Here is a 24498-nt window from a genome sequence, read left to right as displayed (position 1 = left end):
TATTGTAACAACTACACCGTTGGGGGACCTGGCTGCAAAAGGTTAGTCTACTGATACAGTTAAAATATGATCTGGAATGTGTAGTGGGGCTGAACCATGTTTTAACTGTGTTTCTGAACTGCCCTACAGGTTTAGAGGACAATAAACATACCACCATTCAACTCAGATTTGTCTTTACAAAGTGGTTAATCCTTTTCCTACTATGCTCATGAATGTGTGCAGAGAAGAGCACTACATGACAGGTTGAAGGAAGGAAGTGAAGAGTACTGTATTCATTGGAAATGAGGAAGGGAATCTGGAAAGGTCACTGTAGTAACCCAGACTGGAATTTTGCCAGGACACTGAAGTTAACACCCTTCTGCGTTTGTCTGGAAAATGACAGTGTTAAGGATAACATTTCAACTGGCAGATAAAACGAGTGGCAGACTTTCCTTTCAGTGTGAAAGTATTTTACGCTTTTTTCCTGGATTAAAAAGAAATCTTCACTTGCGGTTGGATTGACAATACATAGTTACAAGTCCAACACTTCTTCCTCCAATAAACTTTTATTTTGGCCCCAGAGAATAATATCTTTCAAAACCCAAATTCAATTAATCTTCTCAGGAAGATTGGGGTTTTCTGCTCAGTAACCATATGAAATGTTCATCTTTGGCCCGAGCTGAAGCTAATAGCCATGGCATGTTTGCTTATATCTTATCTGTGAGGCTAGATCTGCTGCTGTCAGCTTCTCCCTTGTTATCTGGCTGCTGCTACTGCTCAGTCAGTTGTACAGTGATGTCAGTTCCATTAATAACCTGAGCACCATGCAGACAGATAGTGAAAAATGGGTGAAGGGAAAGGAAATTGCATTTAACCCTGATCTCTTGCTGTCATTTTTCACACCCAAGCACAACTCCATAAGGCCAGAGTGGGTGCATGATATCAAAACACTTGTGACAAATCTCAGGCTTGAAACAGAGGCAGAGAGACAGAGAAAAAGATGGAGGGACATACATACAAGTAAAATTGGGCATGAATCTGGAGCTTTTGGGGTGGAAATGCTGTGTAAAAGCAGTGATACACACCATCTTAAAATTAATTCTTCTGAAGTGCAAGAAAGTTGCTCTCATTTCTGCAAACTTTGTTGTTTTAGCTTTGACTGTCATTGTTTTTGCTGTTTCTCCTGCAAAACCAAACCCCTTTTAAAAAGGATTATTGCCCCTTTGCTGAGCAGTAATGAATTCTCATAGACTCATAGACTTCAAGACGAGAAGGGACCATCATGATCATCTAGTCTGACCTCCTTCATATCGCTGGCCCAGAACCTCACCCACCCACTCCTGTAATAGACTGATAAACTCTGGCTGAGTTCCTGAGATCCTCAAATCATGATTTAAAGACTTCAAGTTACAGAGAACCCACTATTTACACTAGTGTAAACCTGCCAGTGACCTGTGCCCCATGCTGCTGAGGAAGGCGAAACCCCCTCAGGGTCTCTGCCAATCTGACCTTGGGGGAAATTCCTTGCTGACCTTAAAAATGGTGATAAATTAGACCCTGATCATGTCAGTGATACCCATCAGCCAGACTCCTGGGAGAAAATTCCCTGAAGTACTCAGAGCCCTCCCTCTGAGGCCTTGGAGGCCATTTTCCTGTTAGGAGCTGGAATCAGTGAGGCAGAATAAAGTACATTCTTACTTGAATTTACAAAATGAACACATGTCCTGTTTCCTTGAGCAGAGGTTGTAACAGGCTACATACAGGCAGAAACCCCAAGTAAGGCCTCTGCCTTCCCATCTCCGAGGAGCAGCTTCCTTGGGCCTGTGTCTTTCTCCAGGACTCTCTCTGAGGGCTTGGCTACACTTGGGACTTCACAGCACTGTATGTACTCCACCTCTCCGAGGGGAGTAGCTTACAGCGCTGTGAGTGAGCGTGCAGCGCGGCAGGCACTGATTACAATGGCGCTGTACAGCGCTGTACTCGCTGCGCTCAGGGGGGTGTTTTTTCACACCCCTGAGCACAGCAAGTTGCAACGCTGTATAGCGCCAAAGCCAATAAGTCAGACAAATCCAACTGCTTAACAAGGCACTGTTTCTTTTCCTCCTTAGCCCCTGAACCTTACCCTGGGAAACCCTTAATTCAAGTGTTGCCTCAGACTGCATGGTCTGGAAAAGGTGACCTGGTCATGGACCCTTCTTTTGCCCAGAAGCTCTGAGAAAGGAGCTGAGAAAGATCCCGTGAGAAAGGATGATACCCAGGTCCCTTACTGACTCTGTGGGTGCAGTTACTACATGGCATCTTTAATTCTTTTATGGAGAGTTTAATCCTGGGTGCTTATATATCAACCACCCCTAATGTGCCAACCACGAGCACCTCCTACCGTAACAGGATAGATTCTTCAATATGGGTTCTGCGGGGAGGTTCCTTTGGGCACTGTCTTCACTGCCCAAACAGCCATGTTTTAAAAGCCAGGTTCCAAACCCAGTTGCAGCAAAACAAATTTAGGATATGGCTTGATCAGCTGGTGGAAACCAATCACTCATGTTCCATTTATTTAAAAATACGTGTTTCCAACAAGTCTTTTCAAAGCCACTAATGGCAGACTTCCAGTGTGAGGCAGGTGCCTAGCTACTGTTTGTCTTCAAAAATTGTCACCTTCGTTTAGCCAGCTGTTTTGATATTTGACGATGTGCTTTGCTTAATTTGAGAGCAGATATAAAGGACAGTGTAGGGCCAGATTCTGTAATCTACATGTGCTTTTGACTGCACTTTGTGTACAGCTGGTCCTGGCAGGCTAGCTGGCTTGTGTGGCCATAATCCTCTCCCTTATGCTGGTGAAACCAGGAGTAACTGCATTGGTGCAGCTCTATGTGCTAATGCATATTTTTAATACCCTGAGTACTAGACAGCAGAATTGATGATGCAGTTTGGGGAAACTTTGGCCTAGTCTTCACTTACCGGCTGGTCCGGAGGCACGCCATCGATGTTCTGGGATCGATTTATCGCGTCTGGTTAAGACGCGATAAATCGATCCCGGATCGATCCCGGAAGTGCTCACAATCGACGCCGGTACTCCAGCTCGCCGAGAGGAGTACGCGGCGTCGACGGGGGGAGACTTCCGGCCGCGTCTGGACCGCGGTAAGTCCGGAGTAAGGTACTTCGAATTCAGCTACGTTATTAATGTAGCTGAATTTGCGTACCTTAGTCCGAAGTCCGGACTAAGTGTAGACCAGCCCTTTGTTATAACATCAGCAGAGATTAAATTGCTCAAGCATTTCATTAGCCAATGATGTCTGAAACAAAATAATGAAGAGAAATGTTAAATGTCCCATTGAAATGCTCCAGACTCTGGTGGTGGTAGAGTTTACAGAGGTATTTTTTTTTAACGGAGATCATCAGATGCAGGAAGAGGCTGCTTCCTTATTGGCTATTCACCAAGCAGCATGCAGTTCTCAGTGGAAAAGATGCTTTGTCAGCTACTCACATTTATTAGGCAAACACTGATGTGCCTACGTTTTTTAAATAAGTGGTGACTGTCTGCTTCTTCCTTGATAACTTTGAAAAGTAAGTTTTTTAAAATTTAGAAGTAATCTAAGCTCAAGAATGGGATTTCTCACAAGTGATATCTACTAGAAGGAGAGACCCTTTCCTAGGTAGAAAACAGAATGTCTATTCTGTTTGTTTGTTCTGTACCTTCTTGCCTGCATTGTGTGTCTGTGAGTGTCTGTTTTCTTGTCTGAAGGGAGGGTAGGGATGGTAAGGGGAGTAATATTGGTGTGCTCGTTGCAAGTCTGCACAGAAGGGGCTCTGCTCAAGTGGACAGAGTTCCTCTCCACAGAGTGAGACAACAGCTGCAAAGCTCTGATCATAAGAACTGTTTCAAGTGGGTGACAGACTGAGTATATTGCATTGTTAGCATTCAGTATGGTTGAATGTTCAGGCTGTGAGGCATTTTCTAGGTATTTTGGAGATATGGTTGTTCAGTTCCAGAGTGAACAATTTACCACCATATGGATGGAATCTATTCTTGGAGATCAGGGAAAGGGAAGGGTAAATACAGTTGTCTTTGCTTGAATTTAAGTCCATGATGGCTGCTAAGTTTCTGGGAAATGCTAAAGTCCATGCACTTGCTGGCTGATTCTGGACTTTAGGCCCTGCAAAGCATAGGGCCACACAGACTGATGGGGTCAGAGGCTCCCACTGGTTTTCAGGAAACTAGAAATATAAAGAAAATTCTTAGATTTTGTTAGTAAAAAATATCCCTTTTCCAGGTGAAGATAACATTGGAAATTTTAAACGAATGTCAACTGATGCAAACAGAAGGCTTGGGTTAGAAGGCTGTCACTGTCAACAGCGGGTTATTCACAGTCCCCCTCACAGCTATCAAGACAGACCCTGGGGACCACAGATCCCACAGTGCCAGGCCCTGCAGCAGGAGAGAGCCTCCTTGCCCTCTCTCCCTCCCTTATGCTCCCTTTATATCTGTGCACAGATGATGCTATGTTATTCAGAACCTAAACTTTCCTTTAGCACGTTGAATTTCTTAAGCCCTTGGGGGTTTTTACCATGTCAATCAATGCAGTGCTCTTTGTTAAATCTCCTGACATGCTAGAGCTTAAACAAAAAACACCCAAAAAGGTTTTGCTCAGAGCTGTTCATGTTTCCAGCAATGGGTGGCATGGCAACCATTTGCAGTAGAGGTCAATTGCTCAGGAGTTCTCCAGGTTGGGGGTGAGGCACGGAGTAGGTTTCTAAGAAGCGTTTAATGGAATAATTAGAGCAATGCGCTAACAGATGAAGGTGCAGTTTGTATGCATTTATTTTTTAAATAACAACCCTCCTGGGTTCTGAAATGAAACACACCTGGGAAGAAAATCTAGCATGACTTCAAAGGGAGGGATAACAAGGTTGTTTGTTAAAATGAAACATTTGGTTCTGGAGAAAGCACAACATCATCTGGAGATCGAGGGATAGTATAATTTTCTCAAATACCTAAGTGATTTAAGAGCCTAAGTCCAATTGAAAATGGGGCATAGGCTCCTAAGTCACTTAGGCACTTTAGAAAACTGTGCCCAGAGTCCTAGATTGTGTTGGATCACACTGTGGGTTTGGAAGTGAGGACCTAAGGACCTTCTCCTCCCATGAATTTCCAGCATAGGGAGGAGCACCATGTCCTTGGGCTGGCCTGTTCTTGGGCCCTTTCCGTGCAAGGATTTTTCAGGCCTAGGGCTGTTTTTGGAATTAATTACTCCATCTTCAGTGAGGGCAGAGAGGAGGAAGGGCCATGTCCCCATCTACCTCTCACTGGCCAGAAGTAGACATTGCACCCTTTCCAAGGGTAGCGCGGTATCTGTGCTCCATATGGGATTCCCTGAGTTCTTGCAGCATTTTGCCTGTCAGACATGTCTTCCAGAATTTCCCCAGAGCTCTACACCCTTCCCTACTGCCCCCCAACAGCAGTTGTTGCTACATGTTTCAATCCCACCTCAATCAATCATTTGATTTTATTCATGGATTGGGGTGTCCTCACTTATGAACTGTAAAATGTGAAAAATAGAGTGGTAATTTGCTCAATGTTTAAATTTTATTTATTTATTTTTTTTAAAAAAGTGCATCCTAATGAACTTAAACACACACACACACTAAAGAATTTAGTCATAGCGGGGTTTTTTTGCCTGGATTAAAAGGAGCATCATTAATCATTCACTGGGATCTTAATGCATCCTTCTCTGAACTTATCTTGCAAAAGCCAAGATGCTTGTGGATAAAATAGGGCTACCAGTCTGGCACTTTTAAAATAGTAATACATTCACTAAAAAGAAACAGTAACAGCTGCAACTATAGGTTAAGTCCAATCACATTTATGTATCTGAAAAAGTGGAAGAATTATTGTAGCCCTGAGGTTAATAATAACTACATTATAAAACAAAGGACCTAGCATACAGGCATAGGGTAAGATTTTTCAAAGCATTCAGCATTATCATTTTGCTCCCGTCAAAGCGGGAGTTTTACCGTTGGCATCAGTGGGACTAGAGATAGGACAAAGTTGTTTGTTAATATCTGATCTGTATGTTTTTATTGCTTGTATTGATTGGTGTTGGGTTTTATACTGTTCACCATTAACTGGGGATTGAAGACTCTTTTTAGACCTCTCCAATGAAAAGCTAAAACAACTGTTGACTTCCAAAATAATACTTCATATTGGTAAACTGTAGTCTGCCACTGGATTTAGTCTGAATGGTTGAAGCTTTATTTCAGCAAGGAGACTCTCTTTCTGTGGACTTGGCTTTATTTAAATTCTCAAAGAGCACGGCTTATCTATTGCATTAGTTTCCAAAACAAACACTTGAGCTCCTTCCCATTCAGTATTTTAAATCTTTTTAATATGTCTGTCAGTTGGCATTTGGGCCAAGAATAAACTGATTTAAGGCTTGGATCATTTCACTGGCTTTATGACTAGTTTCACTGTGTTCTCTCTTAATACATTTATAGATAGCTTTAGATATTGGATTTGATTCAGGTCAGAGTTGATATGGAGCATGAAATACCAAAATGCAGTTGGTTCATTGGAATCAACCTATTGCTTTAGTTCAAAATTACAAGGGACATAGTAAGCATAGATCCGACCATATATACTGTGTAATCATAGATGAAAGGTTATCAGGAATATTTTCTGAGTGCCATGAATATTCACATTTGACAGTCCAGTTCTGTGGTGAGTATGTATACTGTGTAGTCGTGTAATCTGTCATCTCTCCTCCACCATACAAGTCTGTACATAAAGTAACTGAATCTCATGATGTAGCATCACAACATAGGTAAAAATGGGAAATGGAGATAGAGTAAAATGTACAGGAGTATGTCTCTTCTGATATAACTACAGTTTAGCTCAGGGTGGGCAAACCTTTTGGCCCGAGGACCATATCTGGATGGAGAAATTGTATGCAGGGCCATAACATAGGGCTGGGGCAGGGGGTTGGGGTGCGGGAGGGGGTGTGGTGTGCAGGAAGGGGCTCAGGGCAAGGGGTGCAGCGTGCTGGAGGGGTGCTGAGTGCGGGAGGGGACTCAGGGCGGGGGGGTGCAGGTGGGGTGTGGCAGGGGGCTCAAGGCAGGAGCTTAGGGGGCTCAGGGCAGGGGGTCGGGGTGTGGGGTGCAGGAGGGGTTTGGGGTGTGGGCTCCGGCCTGGTACCACTTACCTCGAGGGGCTCTGGGGTAGCAGCGGTGCGCAGCGGGCTAAGGCAGGCTCCCTGGACCTCCCCACTCTGGGCCTCATGCTTTTGAGGGTCCCGTGGGCTGGTGCGAATGGCCAGCACGGTGGGTCCCGGAAGAGACGGATCTGTCACTTCCGCCCCGGACCCTGCACTCCCCTAGGGACGGCCCTGTGTGCAGTGCTGTTGATTGAGAGTTATATGGTGATGATAGTGTAAACTCCCTGAGAATGGGAATTTCTCTTCTTAATTGCTACCGTGGCTCCTCCTGTTTAATTGCTTACAAACTCACATGACAATTCTGGTGCCATGCTGCCTGACATCTAAAGAAATGAACATTCTATTCTATTCACGTTGTTGTTGTAGTGGGCTCATCATCATAGTATCTGAGCACTTTCCAGTAGTGCGTGAAGCAACATGACTACACATCTGCCAAGTTTTATTTGTTCTCTCATCCTCTCCTCAGAGGAAGAAGCATGTGCAGTGGGGTATCTTTGTCTGTATATTTTTTTTAATTTACCTGTTATGTGTTTATGTAAGAGAGGCAAGGTCAAGGAAATGCACCTTGCACCTGGTGTGAAAGGTGCTGAGGTTAGTGGTGGTCCATAGTTCTTGGGGGAGTTCATTCTACACTCTTGGACCATGCCCAGAGACAGTTCTGTCTCTAGCACAAATGAGCTTTTGGTCTTATTGTTTATAGTTCCATTGTGCCAGAGGAGTAGTGTTGCTGACCATGGGCTGTGTCCTGGAGCTTTAGATGGTCTTTTAGATATCCTGGACCCAGGTCATGGAGTGCTTTCAAGATAAGGACTGAGACCTTGACCTTGATTCAAAATTCTATGGGAAGCCAGTGTAGAGAGCAGATGACAGATTTGATATGTGCATAGTAGTCTGTGTTGCTAAAGAGATGTGCTGGAGTTTCCTAAGGCTTAGGAACCTGTTACCCAGCTGAGAGGTGATACAGTCTTGAATAACTGAGGCCAGGTCTCCTTCTGCCAGGAGCTAGGTGGAGATGATAGCAGCATCTTCAGGTAACGCTTTCTATGTGAGATCTCAGCATCAGTGAGGAATCCAAGAGTACTCATAGACTACGGACTGAATTCACTAATTGTGGGTGTGTATCTGCAACCGACGGAGACTGCACCATGGCTGCAATCTTTTCAAAGTACTTTCTTTGGCCCACCAGCATCACTTCTGTCTTGCTTGGGTTCAACTTCATCCAAGAGCTGATCCCATCCAAGCAATAGGCCACCTTTGTAATAACGGTGTGATTGTTTAAGGTGAAGGATAGGTAGAACCGTGTATCATCTGCATATTGCTCAAACTTAAGTTCATGTTGTTTGACCAGTTCACCTAGTGGTTGCATGTAGATGTTGAAAATCACTGAAGAGAGAATTGATTTTTGTGGAACTCCACAAGTGAGGGGTCTAGTGGTGGAGGTGACATTTCCCATCACTGTTTATTGGTGGTTGGCTAGGACGGAAGTGTCCGGGGTTGTTTTCTTTAATGTTTGTTGGACTACTGTGTTTTGAAGGAGAAAGCGAAGATTCTTTCTCTGAATGAAGTGTTGACTGTTTTAGTCAGGAGTGGTACCAGTTGTTCATGACTCTTTCACAAGCCAGGAAGGGCGTGGGTCTCCTCTCTTGCATGTCATAGGAGTTTTGAACAGAAGTGGGTGGGAGGTTAGGTTAATGTTACACACAGAGGGTGAAATTCTGGTTCTATTGAAATCAATGTGAACTTTGCCTTTGACTTTAATGGGGTCAGGATTTTGCCTTGAATCTTGGGCCTTGCAGCCCCAGAGGTGAATCATGGGTTTGAGGAAGGGCCCGCTTTGCTTGAACCAGCCATGAAGATTTTGTCTTCAAAGCATACTAGACCAGAATGCATTGGCAGGGATTTATAACAGAAAAGAGTGTCTCAGTCATGCAGACTGGTGTGCTGACATCTCCATGCTGTGAGGTCCTACTGAAGTTTCAACTTCTTGGAGTGGCGATATAATAAAAGTGAAATAATACTGTTAATATCACCCCTATTGTGTTAGAACTCAGTGAATAATTGCCAACAAAAAATTTATTTGGCAAAGTCCCCCTCTGTTTTTTTTTTTCCTGCTCCTGGGATGTCCATGAGCAGACTGGCATTTGCCAAATACACCAAATACAAAGTTTTCTCTACTCTCTGAGTTGATTGAAAACAGGTCATTGTGACTATTATACACCAGGTTTCAGAGTAGCAGCCGTGAGCTAGTCTATTATACACCAGGTTTCAGAGTAGCAGCCGTGTTAGTCTGTATCCGCAAAAAGAACAGGAGTACTTGTGGCATCTTAGAGATATTTGAGCGTAAGCTTTTGTGGGCTATAGCCCACTTCATTGGATGCATAGAATGGAACATATAGTGAGGAGATATATATACACATACACCAGATATTTGATAATTGTGCTGTGTTGCTGAGTTGTGATTAGTCACGTCACCTGGTATTTTTCTGTTGTTGAACTCAGGATGTAGCAAGAAGGAGGCAATAATAACCACATTAAGTTAGAACACATAAAACAACTACTGAAATAGGAAAATAATAGCTTGACTTACTGTTGGCCAGTTGGATGTGGTGTGCAAATTGGTTATTAAACAACGCTCCACCACCCTGGAATCTTGATAAATTAAGTTTCATAGTTAAGTTAATTGAATTCATTTTTAATCATTACAAATATAAAAAGACCAACAGTTAAAACCAATGTTTAAAAACAGCCACATGCACAGCAGTTTAATGACTAGCTGTGTTCTGTACTGTGCTCTGCACATATCAAGCACTCTTGATAACTTCATTTAGCATTTTAGACCAAGCAATAAAAGGGTTTGTGTTTGAGTGTCCACTTCACTTTTGATTGCAGAGTTTGCTGTTCACGAATCGTTTTATGTTGCACCAGCTGAGGAAATAAAATACATCACTGTGATGGGCCCAATCCAACTTCCAGTGAAGTCAGTAGGAGTCTGTCTAGTGATGTCTCTGGGAGTTGGCTCAAGCCCCATATTTGTACCTCACTACGTTTTACAAATTTCCATCGCCCTATTTTCTTCCTCTTTTCTGTGTTTAAAACTAAAATATATGCCAGCGATATGTGTGCAGCAATTTTGCCAGATGGAATCATATATTTTCAATGAAAAATGAAAAGACCAGACATGTACATAAAGGATGAATTAATCTGTGTAATTAAATGGAACATTACTTTGCCATGAACGATTCTAGCTTTCGAACTAGATTTCATGCTAATTTTTCTGTGAACTATAATTGTATTAATTTTTAATTTTTTAGACTTTCCAAAAATAAAAATAATCTTCTCAAGGTCGGTACAAAAAAGCTTTTTCATACTCGTGAATTTTAATTTTTGCAAGTATTTCAAAAACATTTTTACAAGAGATACAATATTATTTCAATGTACAGGGATATGTTAGTGCTTGAAGCCAAGTACTTTTATATCATGATAAAAATGAGATATAATGTAGCACATTGACAATCACGATAGTCTTTCTTTGGAGTTTGTTTAAGCTATGAATATACTCTAGTAAAATATACATAGATGGGTGTAATTTAAGGTAACTGTAACTTACTTCCACTTTAATGACCCTTTACATTGCCAGGGTGGCTTAAAGGGATATTAGTGTAAATGAAAATCAGGCCCAGCAATTAAAATGATCAGTGAGAGGGTCACTTGTAATGCTCAGATACCAAGGCATGGTAGAAGAATCTGAATAGAACAGAATGATGTTCTCTTGCTCTGAAACACAAACATTTGACTTAGGCTGGCAAGCCAAGGCTAATTAATTTTTTTTTAAATTTCATTTTGCATCTACAGCCATCTGGTTTGCAATACACTTGGAATGAATAGAAATGGGGAAAAAATTACGGGTGAAGTCAATAGCAAAACGTACACTGATATCAATTTAGCCAGGATTTTTTTTTCTCTTTCTCTGTCCTTCCCTCTCTCTCCCACACGCACACACAATACATATACTGCAATATGAAATAAATGGTAAATAACAACTGACTGTCAATGATATTTAAATCAGTTGTTAAACTTGCTATTAGGAAGCAGATTGTTCAAAGCCTCACTCTTGATTGGCCATTTTGATAGTATCACAGACGAACCAAATATCTATCAATGGTGCACAACTGGCATCTCACCACTGAAACACATACAAAAAGAGGGAAATGTTAAGAGGTGATAATAAGGGATCTTTGGGGTAGAGGGGCTGAGGCTTAGAGGGAAAAAGTGATAGCTCTAAACTGTCCTTTTTTCTCCCACAAAGTGCCAGGCTGCCATTCAGCACTAGTTGGTGGTTTTTTCAGTCACACTTGACCTACAATCCAGCGTATAAATGAAGCTAGCAGCCTCGAATCCCAAATGATTTGGTATGGAAGAGAATGAGTTGAAAGTGGCCATTGGGCCACAAGCTGCTTGTGAAAGAACAGCTGGGTTTCTTTGGGAAAGGATGTTGGAGGAAAGGACTCTGTAGCCAAGATATATCTTGAAGGGCATTTTGTTCAGCCTCAGCCATGGGGAGGTGGCGTGGCTGAACTTGTTCCATTTGCCCTTAAATGTAGGATGTTTCTCACTCCAAAAATGGATGGGTTTTGAGAGTCCACCTTGTGTATGAGTAATGGAATAGGTTTAAAATGAGAATAACAGGGTTGTACAGGCTGTTCTCCTATATCTCAGCTTCCTTGGCTGAATGGACAGAGTTCTAGGTCAGAAAAGTTTTATGGTTCTGAAAGATTTTAATGTCTATGCAGATGAACTCTTCAAGGTCAAATCAAAATCTCTGAGGGGCAGGGAGGAGAGCAGTATGCGCTTGTCAAGATCAGACCATTAACACCTCTGGTTTGAGGTAGGGTCCACCTTTGCTCCTCTCAGCGTGACGACTATGCTTGATTGACCTGCTCACTGAGATTGAGGGGCCTAAGATGGTTTCAGAATTCTGTGAGGTTTACAGCTGCTAAGGCTCTGGAAGGCAGTCTGAAAAATGTTTTTAAGGGATACTATCATTTAGTGTGCTTTTTGTTATTTGCCTAAATATATTTAACAATGTTTTTGATCCACATTTTGTGCTGATTGCAGCTTTCAAAGTCAATGCAGTATTGGAGCAGTTAATCCACATTAATTCTGAATTGTTTTTAAAAGGGCAATTGTTCATCAGCTATTATAAATTATTTTGTTTCTTTTGTTGGTTTAATCAAAAATGTTAAGGGCTCAATTATGCAGCTGCAACACAAAAGATTGCTTAATTAAGTGATTAAAATGATTACTTTGGAATACATGCAAGACATTTGAGACTAACCTAACTCATTTAAGCAGGCAACTTAGTGGAAATTAAAACTGATGAGTTTTCCTACTTGCTTTCTTGAGACTGATATAGTAGCAAATAGCATTGAAAACCCTAAAGTAATGTACCGAAGTTTTCCAATCCATCACAAAAGTTCAGTCAACTGGACAAAACAGCATAAGCAGGGCAAAAAATAGATGCTGTCTACAGCTGAATTCTGGTTCTTTCCTGTTTTCTCAAGCATTTTTTAAAAAAAATCTTCAGTACTTGCAGTGCCTCATGAAAAACTAAGAAAACATTCTATTTGAGAAGTAATTTGGCTCATTTCATATTTCCTGTAGAGCATTTGTCTTCTATTGTTTTTCTATCACTGGGGATAGTTGTATGACAATGGTATCCTTCTTGCTGAAGAGTTCATCTGTTCCTGCTGTTAATTTCTAACCTGAAGTCGTAATCTTCTGTTTGTGACATCTTAATTATCTCTACAACAATTAATTGTGATATCACTAGTAGAAGACAATAACTTCAACTGGGAAATAAGCCCTAGGAACAGATTAACTCTCAAGAGACAAAGATCCTGTTTTTTTGAAAATGGGGGAAGTGAAAAAAAGGATGTTTGGGGGAAAACATTGTAGCATTGCTTTTCCCCATCATATAGACTCATAGATTTTAAGGCCATAAGAGACCATCATGATAATCTAGTCTGACCTCCTGCACATTGCAGGCCACCGAACCTCACCCACTCCCATCCCGTAATAGACCCCTAACCTCTAGCTGAGATACTGAAGTCCTCAAATCATGATTTAAAGACTTAAAGTTACAGAGAACTCACCATTTACACTAGTTTAAACCTGCAAGTGACCCATGCCCCATGCTGCAAAGGAAGGTAAAATCAATCAATCAATCAATCTAGGCAACCACTGCAGTCAAGAGGCTCCATATGGGTGCAGGGGTACTCTTGCACAGATCAGCATGCAGGATTGGAGCCTATATGCTGAAGATGGTTTATTTTGAAAGGGCCACGTAGTTCATTACGGTTCTCCTCTTTCAGCCTCCACATGGGCTCAGATTTTTGTGTTGAAAGGATCACATTACTAGAGGAAAGTTTTAAGGAAAAGTCCTATAGTCCTAAAAGGTAAATTGATATCTGTCTTCCTAAACAACATGGAAATATACATTTTATATCATCCCACTCTATCCCTTTTAGCTTATTCCATGCATGTGTCTTATTTTGTTTGGTTCCCCCCTCATCTTTTAGACTTTCTCTCTCTCTCTCTGCTTTTGCTCCAGGAAATAAATTGTTTCCATAGTAACTATGGATGGATGTCCTTGGGGTGCAATCCACAAATGTATTATAAAGTTAGTTTATGTAATTGTTTCCAATTTGTGTCATGATTTTATGAAACGTAAGTGCAGGCATAACAGTTACCCTGGCTGAGAATGTGTATATATATACATATATACATTTATGTATGCACACACAGACAGACGCACACACAGACACACACATATATATATATATATATGTGTGTGTCTGTGTGTGCATACATAAATGTGTTTTGTGTGTGTGTATACATATATACAGAAGATGTACTGTATATAAACACTAAGGCAAATTCTCACAAATGTGAAACAGAATAAATCCAAGTTAATGTAAAAATGTGAATTGCATTATTTTAATGTTCCTATCGCCTTTGTATTGAGCATAGGAACACACAGGATTCTGTACTATTATTGGGAACAAGTATTTTAAGAAATGGAGTCTGTTAAAACAGAGGTGGAGTGGAAAGACTTTAATTAGACGGCTCAGGTAGATGAGCAAAACACAGTTCAACAGCATGAACTGAAGAAACCACATTCTCCGTCAGAAAACCGTAGCCACATCCTTGTCTGGTGAGACCTATTTGACGTCAGTGGAACTATGCTGTGTTTATCCCAGCTGAGGTTCTGACCTATTCATATCCATGTCCCGCGTACATCTGAATAACTGGGCTTACTTCATCTGTCCTATAGTAGTTATACAGCTCATAGGATGTTAAAACATTAAAAAGATATAAGTTGTGACCATTAGATTAACTTTGTTTGCAGTCCTTAGTGAGGTTCAACTCTTAGGACCAGATTATGTGCTCAAGCACACTGTAGTAACTCTACAGGAGTTGGTGGAGCTACTATGTAAACTGACAGCTCAATGTGGCCCTCAGTGTTATAAACTAAAACTGATTTGTTGCACCTAAGCAAGCTGTTGAAGGTGAAATTCGGGTGCCATTTGGGAGGTATAGTACTGTGCGGTCCTTTCAATGAGGGAAGAAATGCATTTTTAAATGTTTAAACCATCCAATTTTTTTTCTTTCAAAGGCAAAAGCGGTTTTGGCAAAAGTGGGCTACCCTGAGTTTATAATGAATGACACGTATATTAATGAAGACATCAAAACAGTAAGTGTACAGTATATAGTTTTCTTCCTTTACAGTACGTCACAACTGTTTTTTGGTCTTTTCCTTTCAGCCATCAAAAATCAAAACAGTTACATCATTTTTAAATAAAGGTGGTGGTGCCAGAAAACACTTACATTTTTTCCCTTGCATGCTACACTTTGCTTGTGGCCTTCTGCTTGATTTGCCCCATTCCCTTATGATTCTGAATTGAGCACACTCTCAAGACTGAAATCTTAAAAGAACAATAAAGTTAAACACACAGTCTCGGTGCCAACTTAGCTTAATCACAAAGGAAAGAATGGAGCATTGTGATGGGGTGGATAAACCCCATGCTGACAGGGAAGGATATGGGGAGGTTGTGTGTGCTAAGGTAGCCCTGCTTCTCTGGTCCTGACATTCATGCATGGTAGGGAGGAGGGCTATAAAAGGAGGAAGCTGCAGTCAACAAGGGGGAAGCCATCAGAAGGGAGTGGCTGCTGAAGCAGTAGGAGGAATCCCCCCATGCCAGAGATCCCCCAGCTCTGCGAGGATCCATTGAATCCTAGTGTCAAGCCCAGTAGGAAGAGTCTGACGTGGCTGCCTGCCTGCCTGGCTGTAATGACTCCAGTAAAGCTGCTACCCAGGCACCACTGTAGGAAGGTGGTACCACTGACCTTTTTGCTAACCCCAGGAGGGGCTTGTTCTCTGATTCTGAACTTCTGCTTTTCCCGTTCCCCTAAATAAAGTAAGCAGGCCCACAATGGTGGGGCCCACTGCAAGGACTAAGAGGTTGGGGCCTGGGATTGGGCCGAGCCTGTGATGGTAACTGGGTGTGGCAAGGGGCCTCAACCAAGCTAGGGAGACTCTTTTTACAACATGCCCATTGGAATATTTGTTTTACAATAACATTGTGTATTATGTATAACTTGGCCAATACAACAGATTGATTATTGTGATGCTGCTTAATCCCCATCACAATCAAGGCAAGGGAAAGAACCCTAACAAGTCATGCTCCACACATAGCGAAGACCCAGGAGAGAGGAGATAGGGAAGTTTTCCCTCCCCCCTCCCTGGGAAGGAAGAATTTATCCCTGTGGTGGGTCCTGGAAAAGAGAGAGACTGTAAAGGAGGCGGGATTCTCCTACAGGGAGAAACCCCCAGGGAGCACAGTAGGTTCCTGTGGGAGGGAGACCTGATATAGTAGAAACAGAAGACTTCAGTATCCCACCATGGCTGAAAAATGATTCATTTTGTTTGGATTTTCATTTGGACCTTTTTGTTATCCTGGAAGTGGTTTGAACTTTGTGACTTTGCTGGAGGGCTGAGCCACAGAAGACCCAGCTAGAGGCAAATGGCCGACAGGAGGCATGGAAGCTGAGGATACCAGCTATATTATGCAGAGACCCAAGGGGGTGATTTAATGTTCGGTGTGGCCAGCCATAGCCATCATCAGTCATTTTTCCAGAATTATCGTTAGAACAAATTGATGGTTGCTAGAGTCAGTCTCTAGAGCTTGCAGCAGACATGCTAAGTGCCAAATATTGCATTGAAATAAAGTTCCAGTGTAAAATACTGGCTTTGTCATCACTGATGGGACTGTCCTGTCTGTGATGAGTTAAAATAGACTGAAAAATGAAAACAAGTCACTTCTTTTATTAATGTTTTTACATTGTATTGAACAGATGCTATTAAACCTCATGGTAAGAGATTTAAAAGCAAACAAGATAAAGCAATAGAAAATACATCTTCGGAAACAATCCTGCCATGGTAGGGGGGTGGACTAAGTAATCTAATAGATCTTTTCCAAATCTAATTTATATGTGTCCAGTCCAGCAGTCTTCATACAAGAAGAATCCACATTGATTTAAATAGGAGTCATGCCATCGTGAGGACTGAAAGATCTGGCTTATGACAGTTTGAATATTGGTGTTGATTCTCCTCTAACTTGCACCAGATTGATGCCAGGGTAGCTTTCTTGATTTTCAACAGAGATATTCCTTGTTTCCACCTCTGTCTGTAAGAGGATGGACCAGGCCTATTAACTGTAAAATATGGCAGGGCTGTTTTAATACATTCAAAGTATTCTTTTCAAGATAAAAATATTTCAGCACAAATTTTGTATTTAATAATAAAACAAAAGAACCCCCTAACATTCCCCTCAAAATAAATGTCTTCAACAAACTAATACATTTTCTCCCCAAATGTTACAAATTATTATTCAATGCTTGGGTTGTTTTCCCCTATTGATAACTGAGCCTAGAAGCCCCCAATAAGAGACAGTATTACAGCCCCATTGTGCTAGGTGCTGTTCAAACACATAGTAAAAGATAATCTCTGTAGACAAGACTGACAAAGGGTGGGAGAAAGGAAGTATTTCCATCCTTCCTGGAGAACATGTTGTTTCCAGCTATAGGAAAACCTGGAATAGCCACCCACAGGACTTACATCTACATCAAGATCAAATAACAGAAGAGAGAAATATTTACTTTATCACCAGGTTGTTTGCATGGACAAACTAAGCTACTTGACATGGTGGCATGACTCTCTTTTGCAATGGTAGCATTGCAAAAAATTGCTCCACTATAACTGACGATAGACGATACACACACAAAAACCAACCAAACAAGGCATTGTTAAATATGGCATAGTTCACTCAGAACTCTAAGAAGGAAAAACTCAGCAAGTCTGGTCCCTGCCCAGGGAAACAGTGTAGAGAGGAGATATTGTGAACCTTTACCATCTGTGTTAATGGGATAGAGGAGAAGCCATTCAGGTGATGGACTCACTGACATAAGCAGTATGTTTGTAAGGCTGGGCCCTAAAAATGCAACACAGTAGGTCGGTAATGAAGTGTAACTTTGTCCCAAGGTTGAGAATTTTTTGAAAGGATGATTGGGATATGAGCAGGTTTTATGTAATATTAACAGCCTTTTTTTCTTGCATGGCTAGTCATATTTGAGAAATTTGGTAATAGATTGGAGACTTCTGGCAAAGTGAACCCTCATATTTGTAAATGCTGCTAACATGAGTGATAGTAGAGCAGCACTGCTAGATTCCTTTGAGGGGGAGGTGTGCAAAATATTTGCAATGAAATGCAAAATTACTCAAACATCACTTCTCTTTGAACATTTTGTTGCATACTTTTTAAAGCAAAATGAGCCCGTTTTCATGTGAAAATGGCATTACATAATAATACCTGTAGAAATGCATGTTTTTCCTATTTCCAACATGTACATAGCATATCATCAACATTTTTTCTCAAAGTGAAATTTTAGGGACTGCAAATTGCACTAATCAATATGGCAAATATTTCCCTAGAAATCTTCTGACACATTTAATTTCACACAGCTCTAGTTTGAGTCTAGTGCTGACTTATCACCTCTCTAATTCAGAATTAAATGACTCACCTAAAACAGTAAATGTGGTTGTTTTTCATTTTAAGCACTAATCTAGAGAACCCCCTACTGATTGATCTAGTACGGTGATTTATAGGAAGTAGATATTTGTGCTCTAGAAATTGTTCTGAGCAACTGATTGATTTCACATAAGCCACTAAATAGCAATCAGATCATAATGACCTACAGTCACTGACAGCACAGCCTGGATTTGAACCAGTGACCCACAGGTGAAATCCCTTGTATCCAATTATCAATCCTCTGAGCTAGCCAATGTAAACAATCATAGTTTGTACCTGTCTCCACTGTTGTGATAAAACATTTATTAGTTCTTTGGTTGTAATTTGAAAAATAAATAAATAACTGATGTCAATTATTAAAACTCCCAGGGAAGATCAATTTTTGCTCATAAACTTCTCATGTTTAAATGCATGCTTAGGCTTAGCTTGTACTCATCAGTTGTCAGGCTTATTAACTCTTTGTGTGTGCCCTAGACCTGGATTAAATGTAATTCTGCTTTGTCCCGGCAATTTTTAACATTATCTTGTACCCAAATTTGTATGGCTAGATACTGAAAAACATTTAAGCCTTCCATGGTATAGTAGATATCTGGGTATAACATTTGATTATGGCAATAACTGATAGAAGAAAAGAATAAAAATATTTAAAGCCCCCTAGTTTTAAAAATGGTATGAGTATTTGGTTTATTTAGAAAAAGATTTCTTACTGACACCTATATACGGTAAATAAGGGATCCAAAACCAGTTAGCTAATGGCACAGAAAATATTTTGAAACAAAACTCTTAATGAAATAGTGTTGCTTAATGTTACCCAGAATGTTTGGTATCAGAGTAGGGAATTGAACCCCAACATCCTGAGTCTTACCTCATTGTCTTTACCATATGACCATCCTGCCATCCAATGTGATGTGTAAAGTGTTGAGATCCCCCTATATACCTGCTCTGCTCCTGACCCTTCCCTTATGCAGGGTGACCCTAGAGATTCCACAGTGTGGAGGTCCTGGTGAAGCCTTCTGTAATAGGGTGGATTTTATTCTAACTATTGTAATGTGAATAATGTCATTACCTTAACCAAATCATTTGTAGTCATTATTATTATCTCGTTACTGTCAAAGTTCTGATTCTTTTCATGTCATCTTTGTGTCTGTTGATCATGTTTAATGGTTATGATTTATTTACACAGATGAAGTTTTCAGAAAATGACTACTTTGGCAACGTATTGCAGACCCGCAAATATCTGGCCCAGTCTGACTTCTACTGGCTTAGAAAAGAAGTTCCAAAAACAGAGTGAGTAGGCAAACATATACATTGATTAAAATTACACACAGTGCCTCATTGTGAAGGAATAATACTACAGAAAAAAATCAGTAGTTACTCAGAAATGCTTGTAAATATTTATCTCTTAATAAACTTCTTAAAAGTTCTGGGCAGTCCTGTTCCAGTGCAGCATCACACTCTTCATATTCACGGAGCTTAAATGTTTAATGTAATGAAAAGAAAGAGTAATTGAATCTCAATTAAAATTGGATTATTTCTCTTGTTCCCAGTAAGAATTTAGAATGGCACAGCAGGGATTTTATTCAATAAATTTTCCATTAATAGAATATTAAGAGATAATATTGTTATTACTAAGAGCAGCCAGCATTGTTAGTTACCTGCTGTTGATAGCAGTGATGTGGAACAAGAGATAATTAATTTCATTTTAACATTTTAAATTTACTTCTAAAATTACAATGTTAAGATGTATTGTATACAATAGTCTAACACGTATGAGTAATCAAATCTTTTTTTCTTACTGGTGGGTATCAAATCCTTAAAATTCCAATTAAAACATATACAGAAATCAATTATTGTAATCGCGCTATTGAACAATGACTTCTTCTGCATAAAACCTTTAAAGTCAGCACTGATGCATAGCTACACTGGTCATATTTCATATAGGTGTTGTCATCTTTAGGTTTAAAGATCATTTTCCACATTACAACTAATGTGACAGTTGTCTCCAGTATATTATTAATCCCTATAAATGAGATTCTGTTATCCTTACTCATGTTGGGTTTCACCCAGAGGTGAAAGTAAGCCGGTACGCAAGAGCTTGTGCGCCATACCAGGGAGGATTGGCTTCCCCTGGCAGCAATTTAAAGGGCCTGGGACTCCCAGCAGTGGCTGGAGCCCCAGGCCCTTTAAATTGCCGCCAGAATCATAGAACCATAGAATATCAGGGTTGGAAGGGACCTCAGGAGGTCATCTAGTCCAACCCCCTGCTCAAAGCAGGACCAATCCCCAACTAAATCATACCAGCCAGGGCTTTGTCAAGCCTGACCTTAAAAACCTCTAAAGAAGGAGATTCCACCACCTCCCTAGGTAACCCATTCCAGTGCTTCACCACCCTCCTAGTGAAAAAGTTTTTCCTAAAATCCAACCTAAACCTCCCCAACTGCAACTTGAGACCATTACTCCTTGTTCTGTCATCAGGTACCACTGAGAACAGTCTAGATCCATCCTCTTTGGAACCCCCTTTCAGGTAGTTGAAAGCAGCTATCAAATCCCCCCTCATTCTTCTCTTCTGCAGACGAAACAATCCCAGTTCCCTCAGACTCTCCTCATAAGTCATGTGCTCCAGCCCTCTAATCATTTTTGTTGCCCTCCGCTGGACTCTTTCCAATTTTTCCACATCCTTCTTGTAGTGTGGGGCCCAAAACTGGACACAGTACTCCAGATGAGGCCTCACCAATGCCAAATAGAGGGGAATGATCACATCCCTCAATCTGCTGGCAATGCCCCTACTTATACAGCCCAAAATGCCATTAGCCTTCTTGGAAAAAGGGCACACTGTCGACTCATATCCAGCTTCTCAGCCACTGTAACCCGTAGGTCCTTTTCTGCAGAACTGCTTCCTAGCCATTCAGTCCCTAGTCTGTAGCAGTGCATGGGATTCTTTCTTCCTAAGTGCAGGACTCTGCACTTGTCCTTGTTGAACCTCACCAGATTTCTTTTGGCCCAATCCTCTAATTTGTCTAGGTCCCTCTGTATCCTATCCCTACCCTCCAGCATATCTACCACTCCTCCCGGTTTAGTGTCATCTGCAAACTTGCTGAGAGTGCAGTTCACGCCATCCTCCAGATATTGAACAAAACCGGCCCCGGGACTGACCCTTTGGGCACTCTACTTGATACCGGCTGCCAACTAGACATGGAGCCATTGATCACTACCCATTGAGCCTGACGATCTAGCCAGTTTTCTATCCACCTTATAGTCCATTCATCCAATCCATACTTCTTTAACTTGCCGGCAAGAATACTGTTGGAGACCGTATCAAAAGCTTTGCTAAAGTCAAGGAATAACACATCCACTGCTTTCCCCTCATCCACAGACCCAGTTATCTCCTAATAGAAGGCAATTAGGTTAGTCAGGCATGACCAATCCCCAAAGCCCTGCTGCCATAGCCCTGGGGAAGCGGCAGCGGGGCTCGGGTGGCGATTTAAAGGGCCCAGGGCGCCTGCCGCAGCTACCACCCCGGGCCCTTTAAATCGTCTCCGGAGCCCTGGGGTAGCAGTGGCGGGGCTCCGGTGACGATTTAAAGGGTCTGGGGCTGCGGCAGCCACTATCGGCCCGGCCCTTAAAATAGCCGCCGGAGCCCTGCCGCCGCCTCCCCAGGGCTCCGGCAGCAGGGCTCCAGGAACGATTTAAAGGGCCAGGGGCTCGGCCGCCGCTACCGCCCCGGGCCCTTTAACTTGCCGCCGGAGCCCCACCGCCGCTACCTGAGGGCTCCGGCAGCATGGCTCGGGTGGCGATTTAAAGGGCCCGGGGCTCCCACTGCCCCTACCCTCCAGGGCCCGTTAAACCAGCTGCTGCTGCCCCAGCCCTGGGCACTTGAAATCCTGATTTAAAGAGCCTAGGAATTTAAAGGTCCCGCCTCTTCTGATAGAGGCCATGCCTCTTCCGGTTGAGGCCCCTCCCCCTCCCAAGGACTCCGGAGTACTGGTAAGTCCTTTAAGTTACTTTCAGCCCTGGTTTTACCTTACGCCATGAGTGGTGCTCTTGACTCTCTGAGACTAATCAAAGGGTGATATACTTGTACTATTCCCTGTTAGTAAGGGTATCAGAATTTGGCCCTCTATTTTTGAGGCACAGTCCTTGGTTTTAGCAGCTTAACTTCAACAGTGAGTGTGACTGCTAAAATCTCATGAGCACATTACTTTGAAAGCAGAAGGGTTAATTCTGAAGGGATGATTTTGAAGACTCTCCTATAGCCTTGTATGCCACAGTTAGATCATGATAATATATTCTCTTTAGCTCATCATGAGTTTCCAGAGAACAGTGAAATAACATTTTCTCCTTTATAGAAAAGTAGATAAACACCCTCAATCCTTCAGTCTTGCAAAAGAAATTTTTTAGCTGCATTAATGTGCACTGAATAGGTTCTTACCATGAAGGGAAATGTCATCTTGGAGGAAATTATTTGGCAGGTAATCCCTGAAATATACACCTTTAGGGCCATACTCTGAGAATTTTCACATCACTGATATGCTTAAAAAATAAGGGATTTACTCCCCTGTTCACCGAGAGATAGAATATAATTTCTCCCTCTTATCCTGTTTCTCTTCAGCCAAGGAGAATTTGAAGGTATTTTTACTCTCATTGTAGCATGATAGATCAGATCTGGTCTTCCTTTGCCCTTCATGCTACATTAAAAAAAAGATTAATAGACCTAATGTTCATATAGGATGAGATTGTGTGAAGTGGAGGAAGGAGGTGTAAAGTGCCCCCTTACTCTCCTGAGTGTGCTACCCATATTGTGGATTTCAGAATGGTGGGGGAGAGCAGCCTCCGTTAGGGTCACTACTGCACCTCCTGTGCAAGGTGGTGGGGAGTGCACAGAGCCTTGACTTCACTCACCTCCACAACAGTTGCTCCAGGCCGCCTAGCTGAACTGAGGAAAAGTGGAAAGTGAAACCTGTCAGGTGAAGTGCTGATGCAAATTACTTCCCCCGTGAAGCAAAAGGGGGAAACCAAGTTTTGAGTCTGAGAGTCACAATTTAATTACCAATCTGTTCCTTGGGCAGCAGAACTACATGCTACCCCTTCCTCAAAGCTCATAGCAACCCCACAATTTGCCCATGGTAATCATTATGTCTTTGAAATTATATATAATGGATGGTAGCACAGTTTGAACTATATATACTTGCCATGCAGACAGGTAGCTAAAGCATTAAGAACCACTAGTGCTTCCTTTATAAACTTCTGCTTTATCTTAAGGTGCTTATAATTCAACAGCAATAATTCACACCAGGCTAATATGTGAGATGTGATCTAAAAAAAGATCAGTTTTGCCACATTTAAGCTAAGAGTCAAAGAGACATGATTATGCTTCTCTGATGTTTCTACAGTAGAATTAAATGCTTTTCTGTTTCTCATGGAATTTTGCAGGTCATTAGTTCCTATTGTGGTTTGGTACTGTGTATGGATAATAAAAATAATTATAACATACTCATTATTTGGCTTCTGTCCAGATACAATAACCTTTTACAAAATGTTATTATATGCATACCTATATTGACACCATGAGTAGAGCCTTGCAAATCTGCGGATATCCACTTTCTATCCGCGCACTATTTTTGCGGATCGCGGATCGGATGTGGATAAAATATTGTATCTGCGCAGGGCTCTAATCATGAAGTGGCCCAGAGTGGGATCAATAAATATTGAGTATGGATTTTCCTGGCTATGGTAATGGGTCTGACAGAATAATGATATTAAACCAACACAGTAATATAACCAAAAAAGTATCAACGCTGTATTGATTTACCTATTTGATTTACCAAATAGGACAGGTTTCTAGATAGTAATATTACAAACTGTGCTAATTTGCCTTAGCACAGCAAGCTAAAAGGAAAATCACAGTGATATGTCTTTTAATTATCAAAGGGCCAGAGGGAGAATTATGAGAATAGGTGAGAGTCACAAGTAGGAAGAGACAAAGGATTTTGGAGGGCAAGTGGAAATGGCTGGATGTTGTGTGTATGAGGGTTGGAGCTGGTTAGAATTAGAACTGATAAGAAGAAAAATTGAAATCTAGCATTTTGAAGCCCAGGAGCTTCAGCCCCGAAGGGAGGGGGACTGTAAACTGAATCCTGCCACCCAGTGCTGAAGTTGAAACCTGA

The 24498-nt window shown here is 41.6% G+C and overlaps 1 protein-coding gene across 1 annotated transcript in view; it reads left to right on the top strand.

Moving 5' to 3' along the window:
- PHEX (phosphate regulating endopeptidase X-linked) overlaps positions 1-24498 on the top strand; it is a 137000-nt gene that overhangs the window by 74815 nt on the left and 37687 nt on the right. The window contains exons 13-14 of the mRNA XM_054006123.1: positions 14863-14940; positions 19518-19621. Coding sequence (XP_053862098.1) covers positions 14863-14940; positions 19518-19621 — 182 coding nt within the window. The remainder of the gene's footprint in view (positions 1-14862; positions 14941-19517; positions 19622-24498) is intronic.

The sequence above is a fragment of the Malaclemys terrapin genome, chromosome 1 (assembly GCF_027887155.1).
Source record: "Malaclemys terrapin pileata isolate rMalTer1 chromosome 1, rMalTer1.hap1, whole genome shotgun sequence".
Lineage (NCBI taxonomy): Eukaryota > Metazoa > Chordata > Testudines > Emydidae > Malaclemys > Malaclemys terrapin.
The sequence above is the reverse complement of the archived record's forward strand: the minus strand, read 5'-3'. Positions and strand labels throughout refer to the sequence as shown.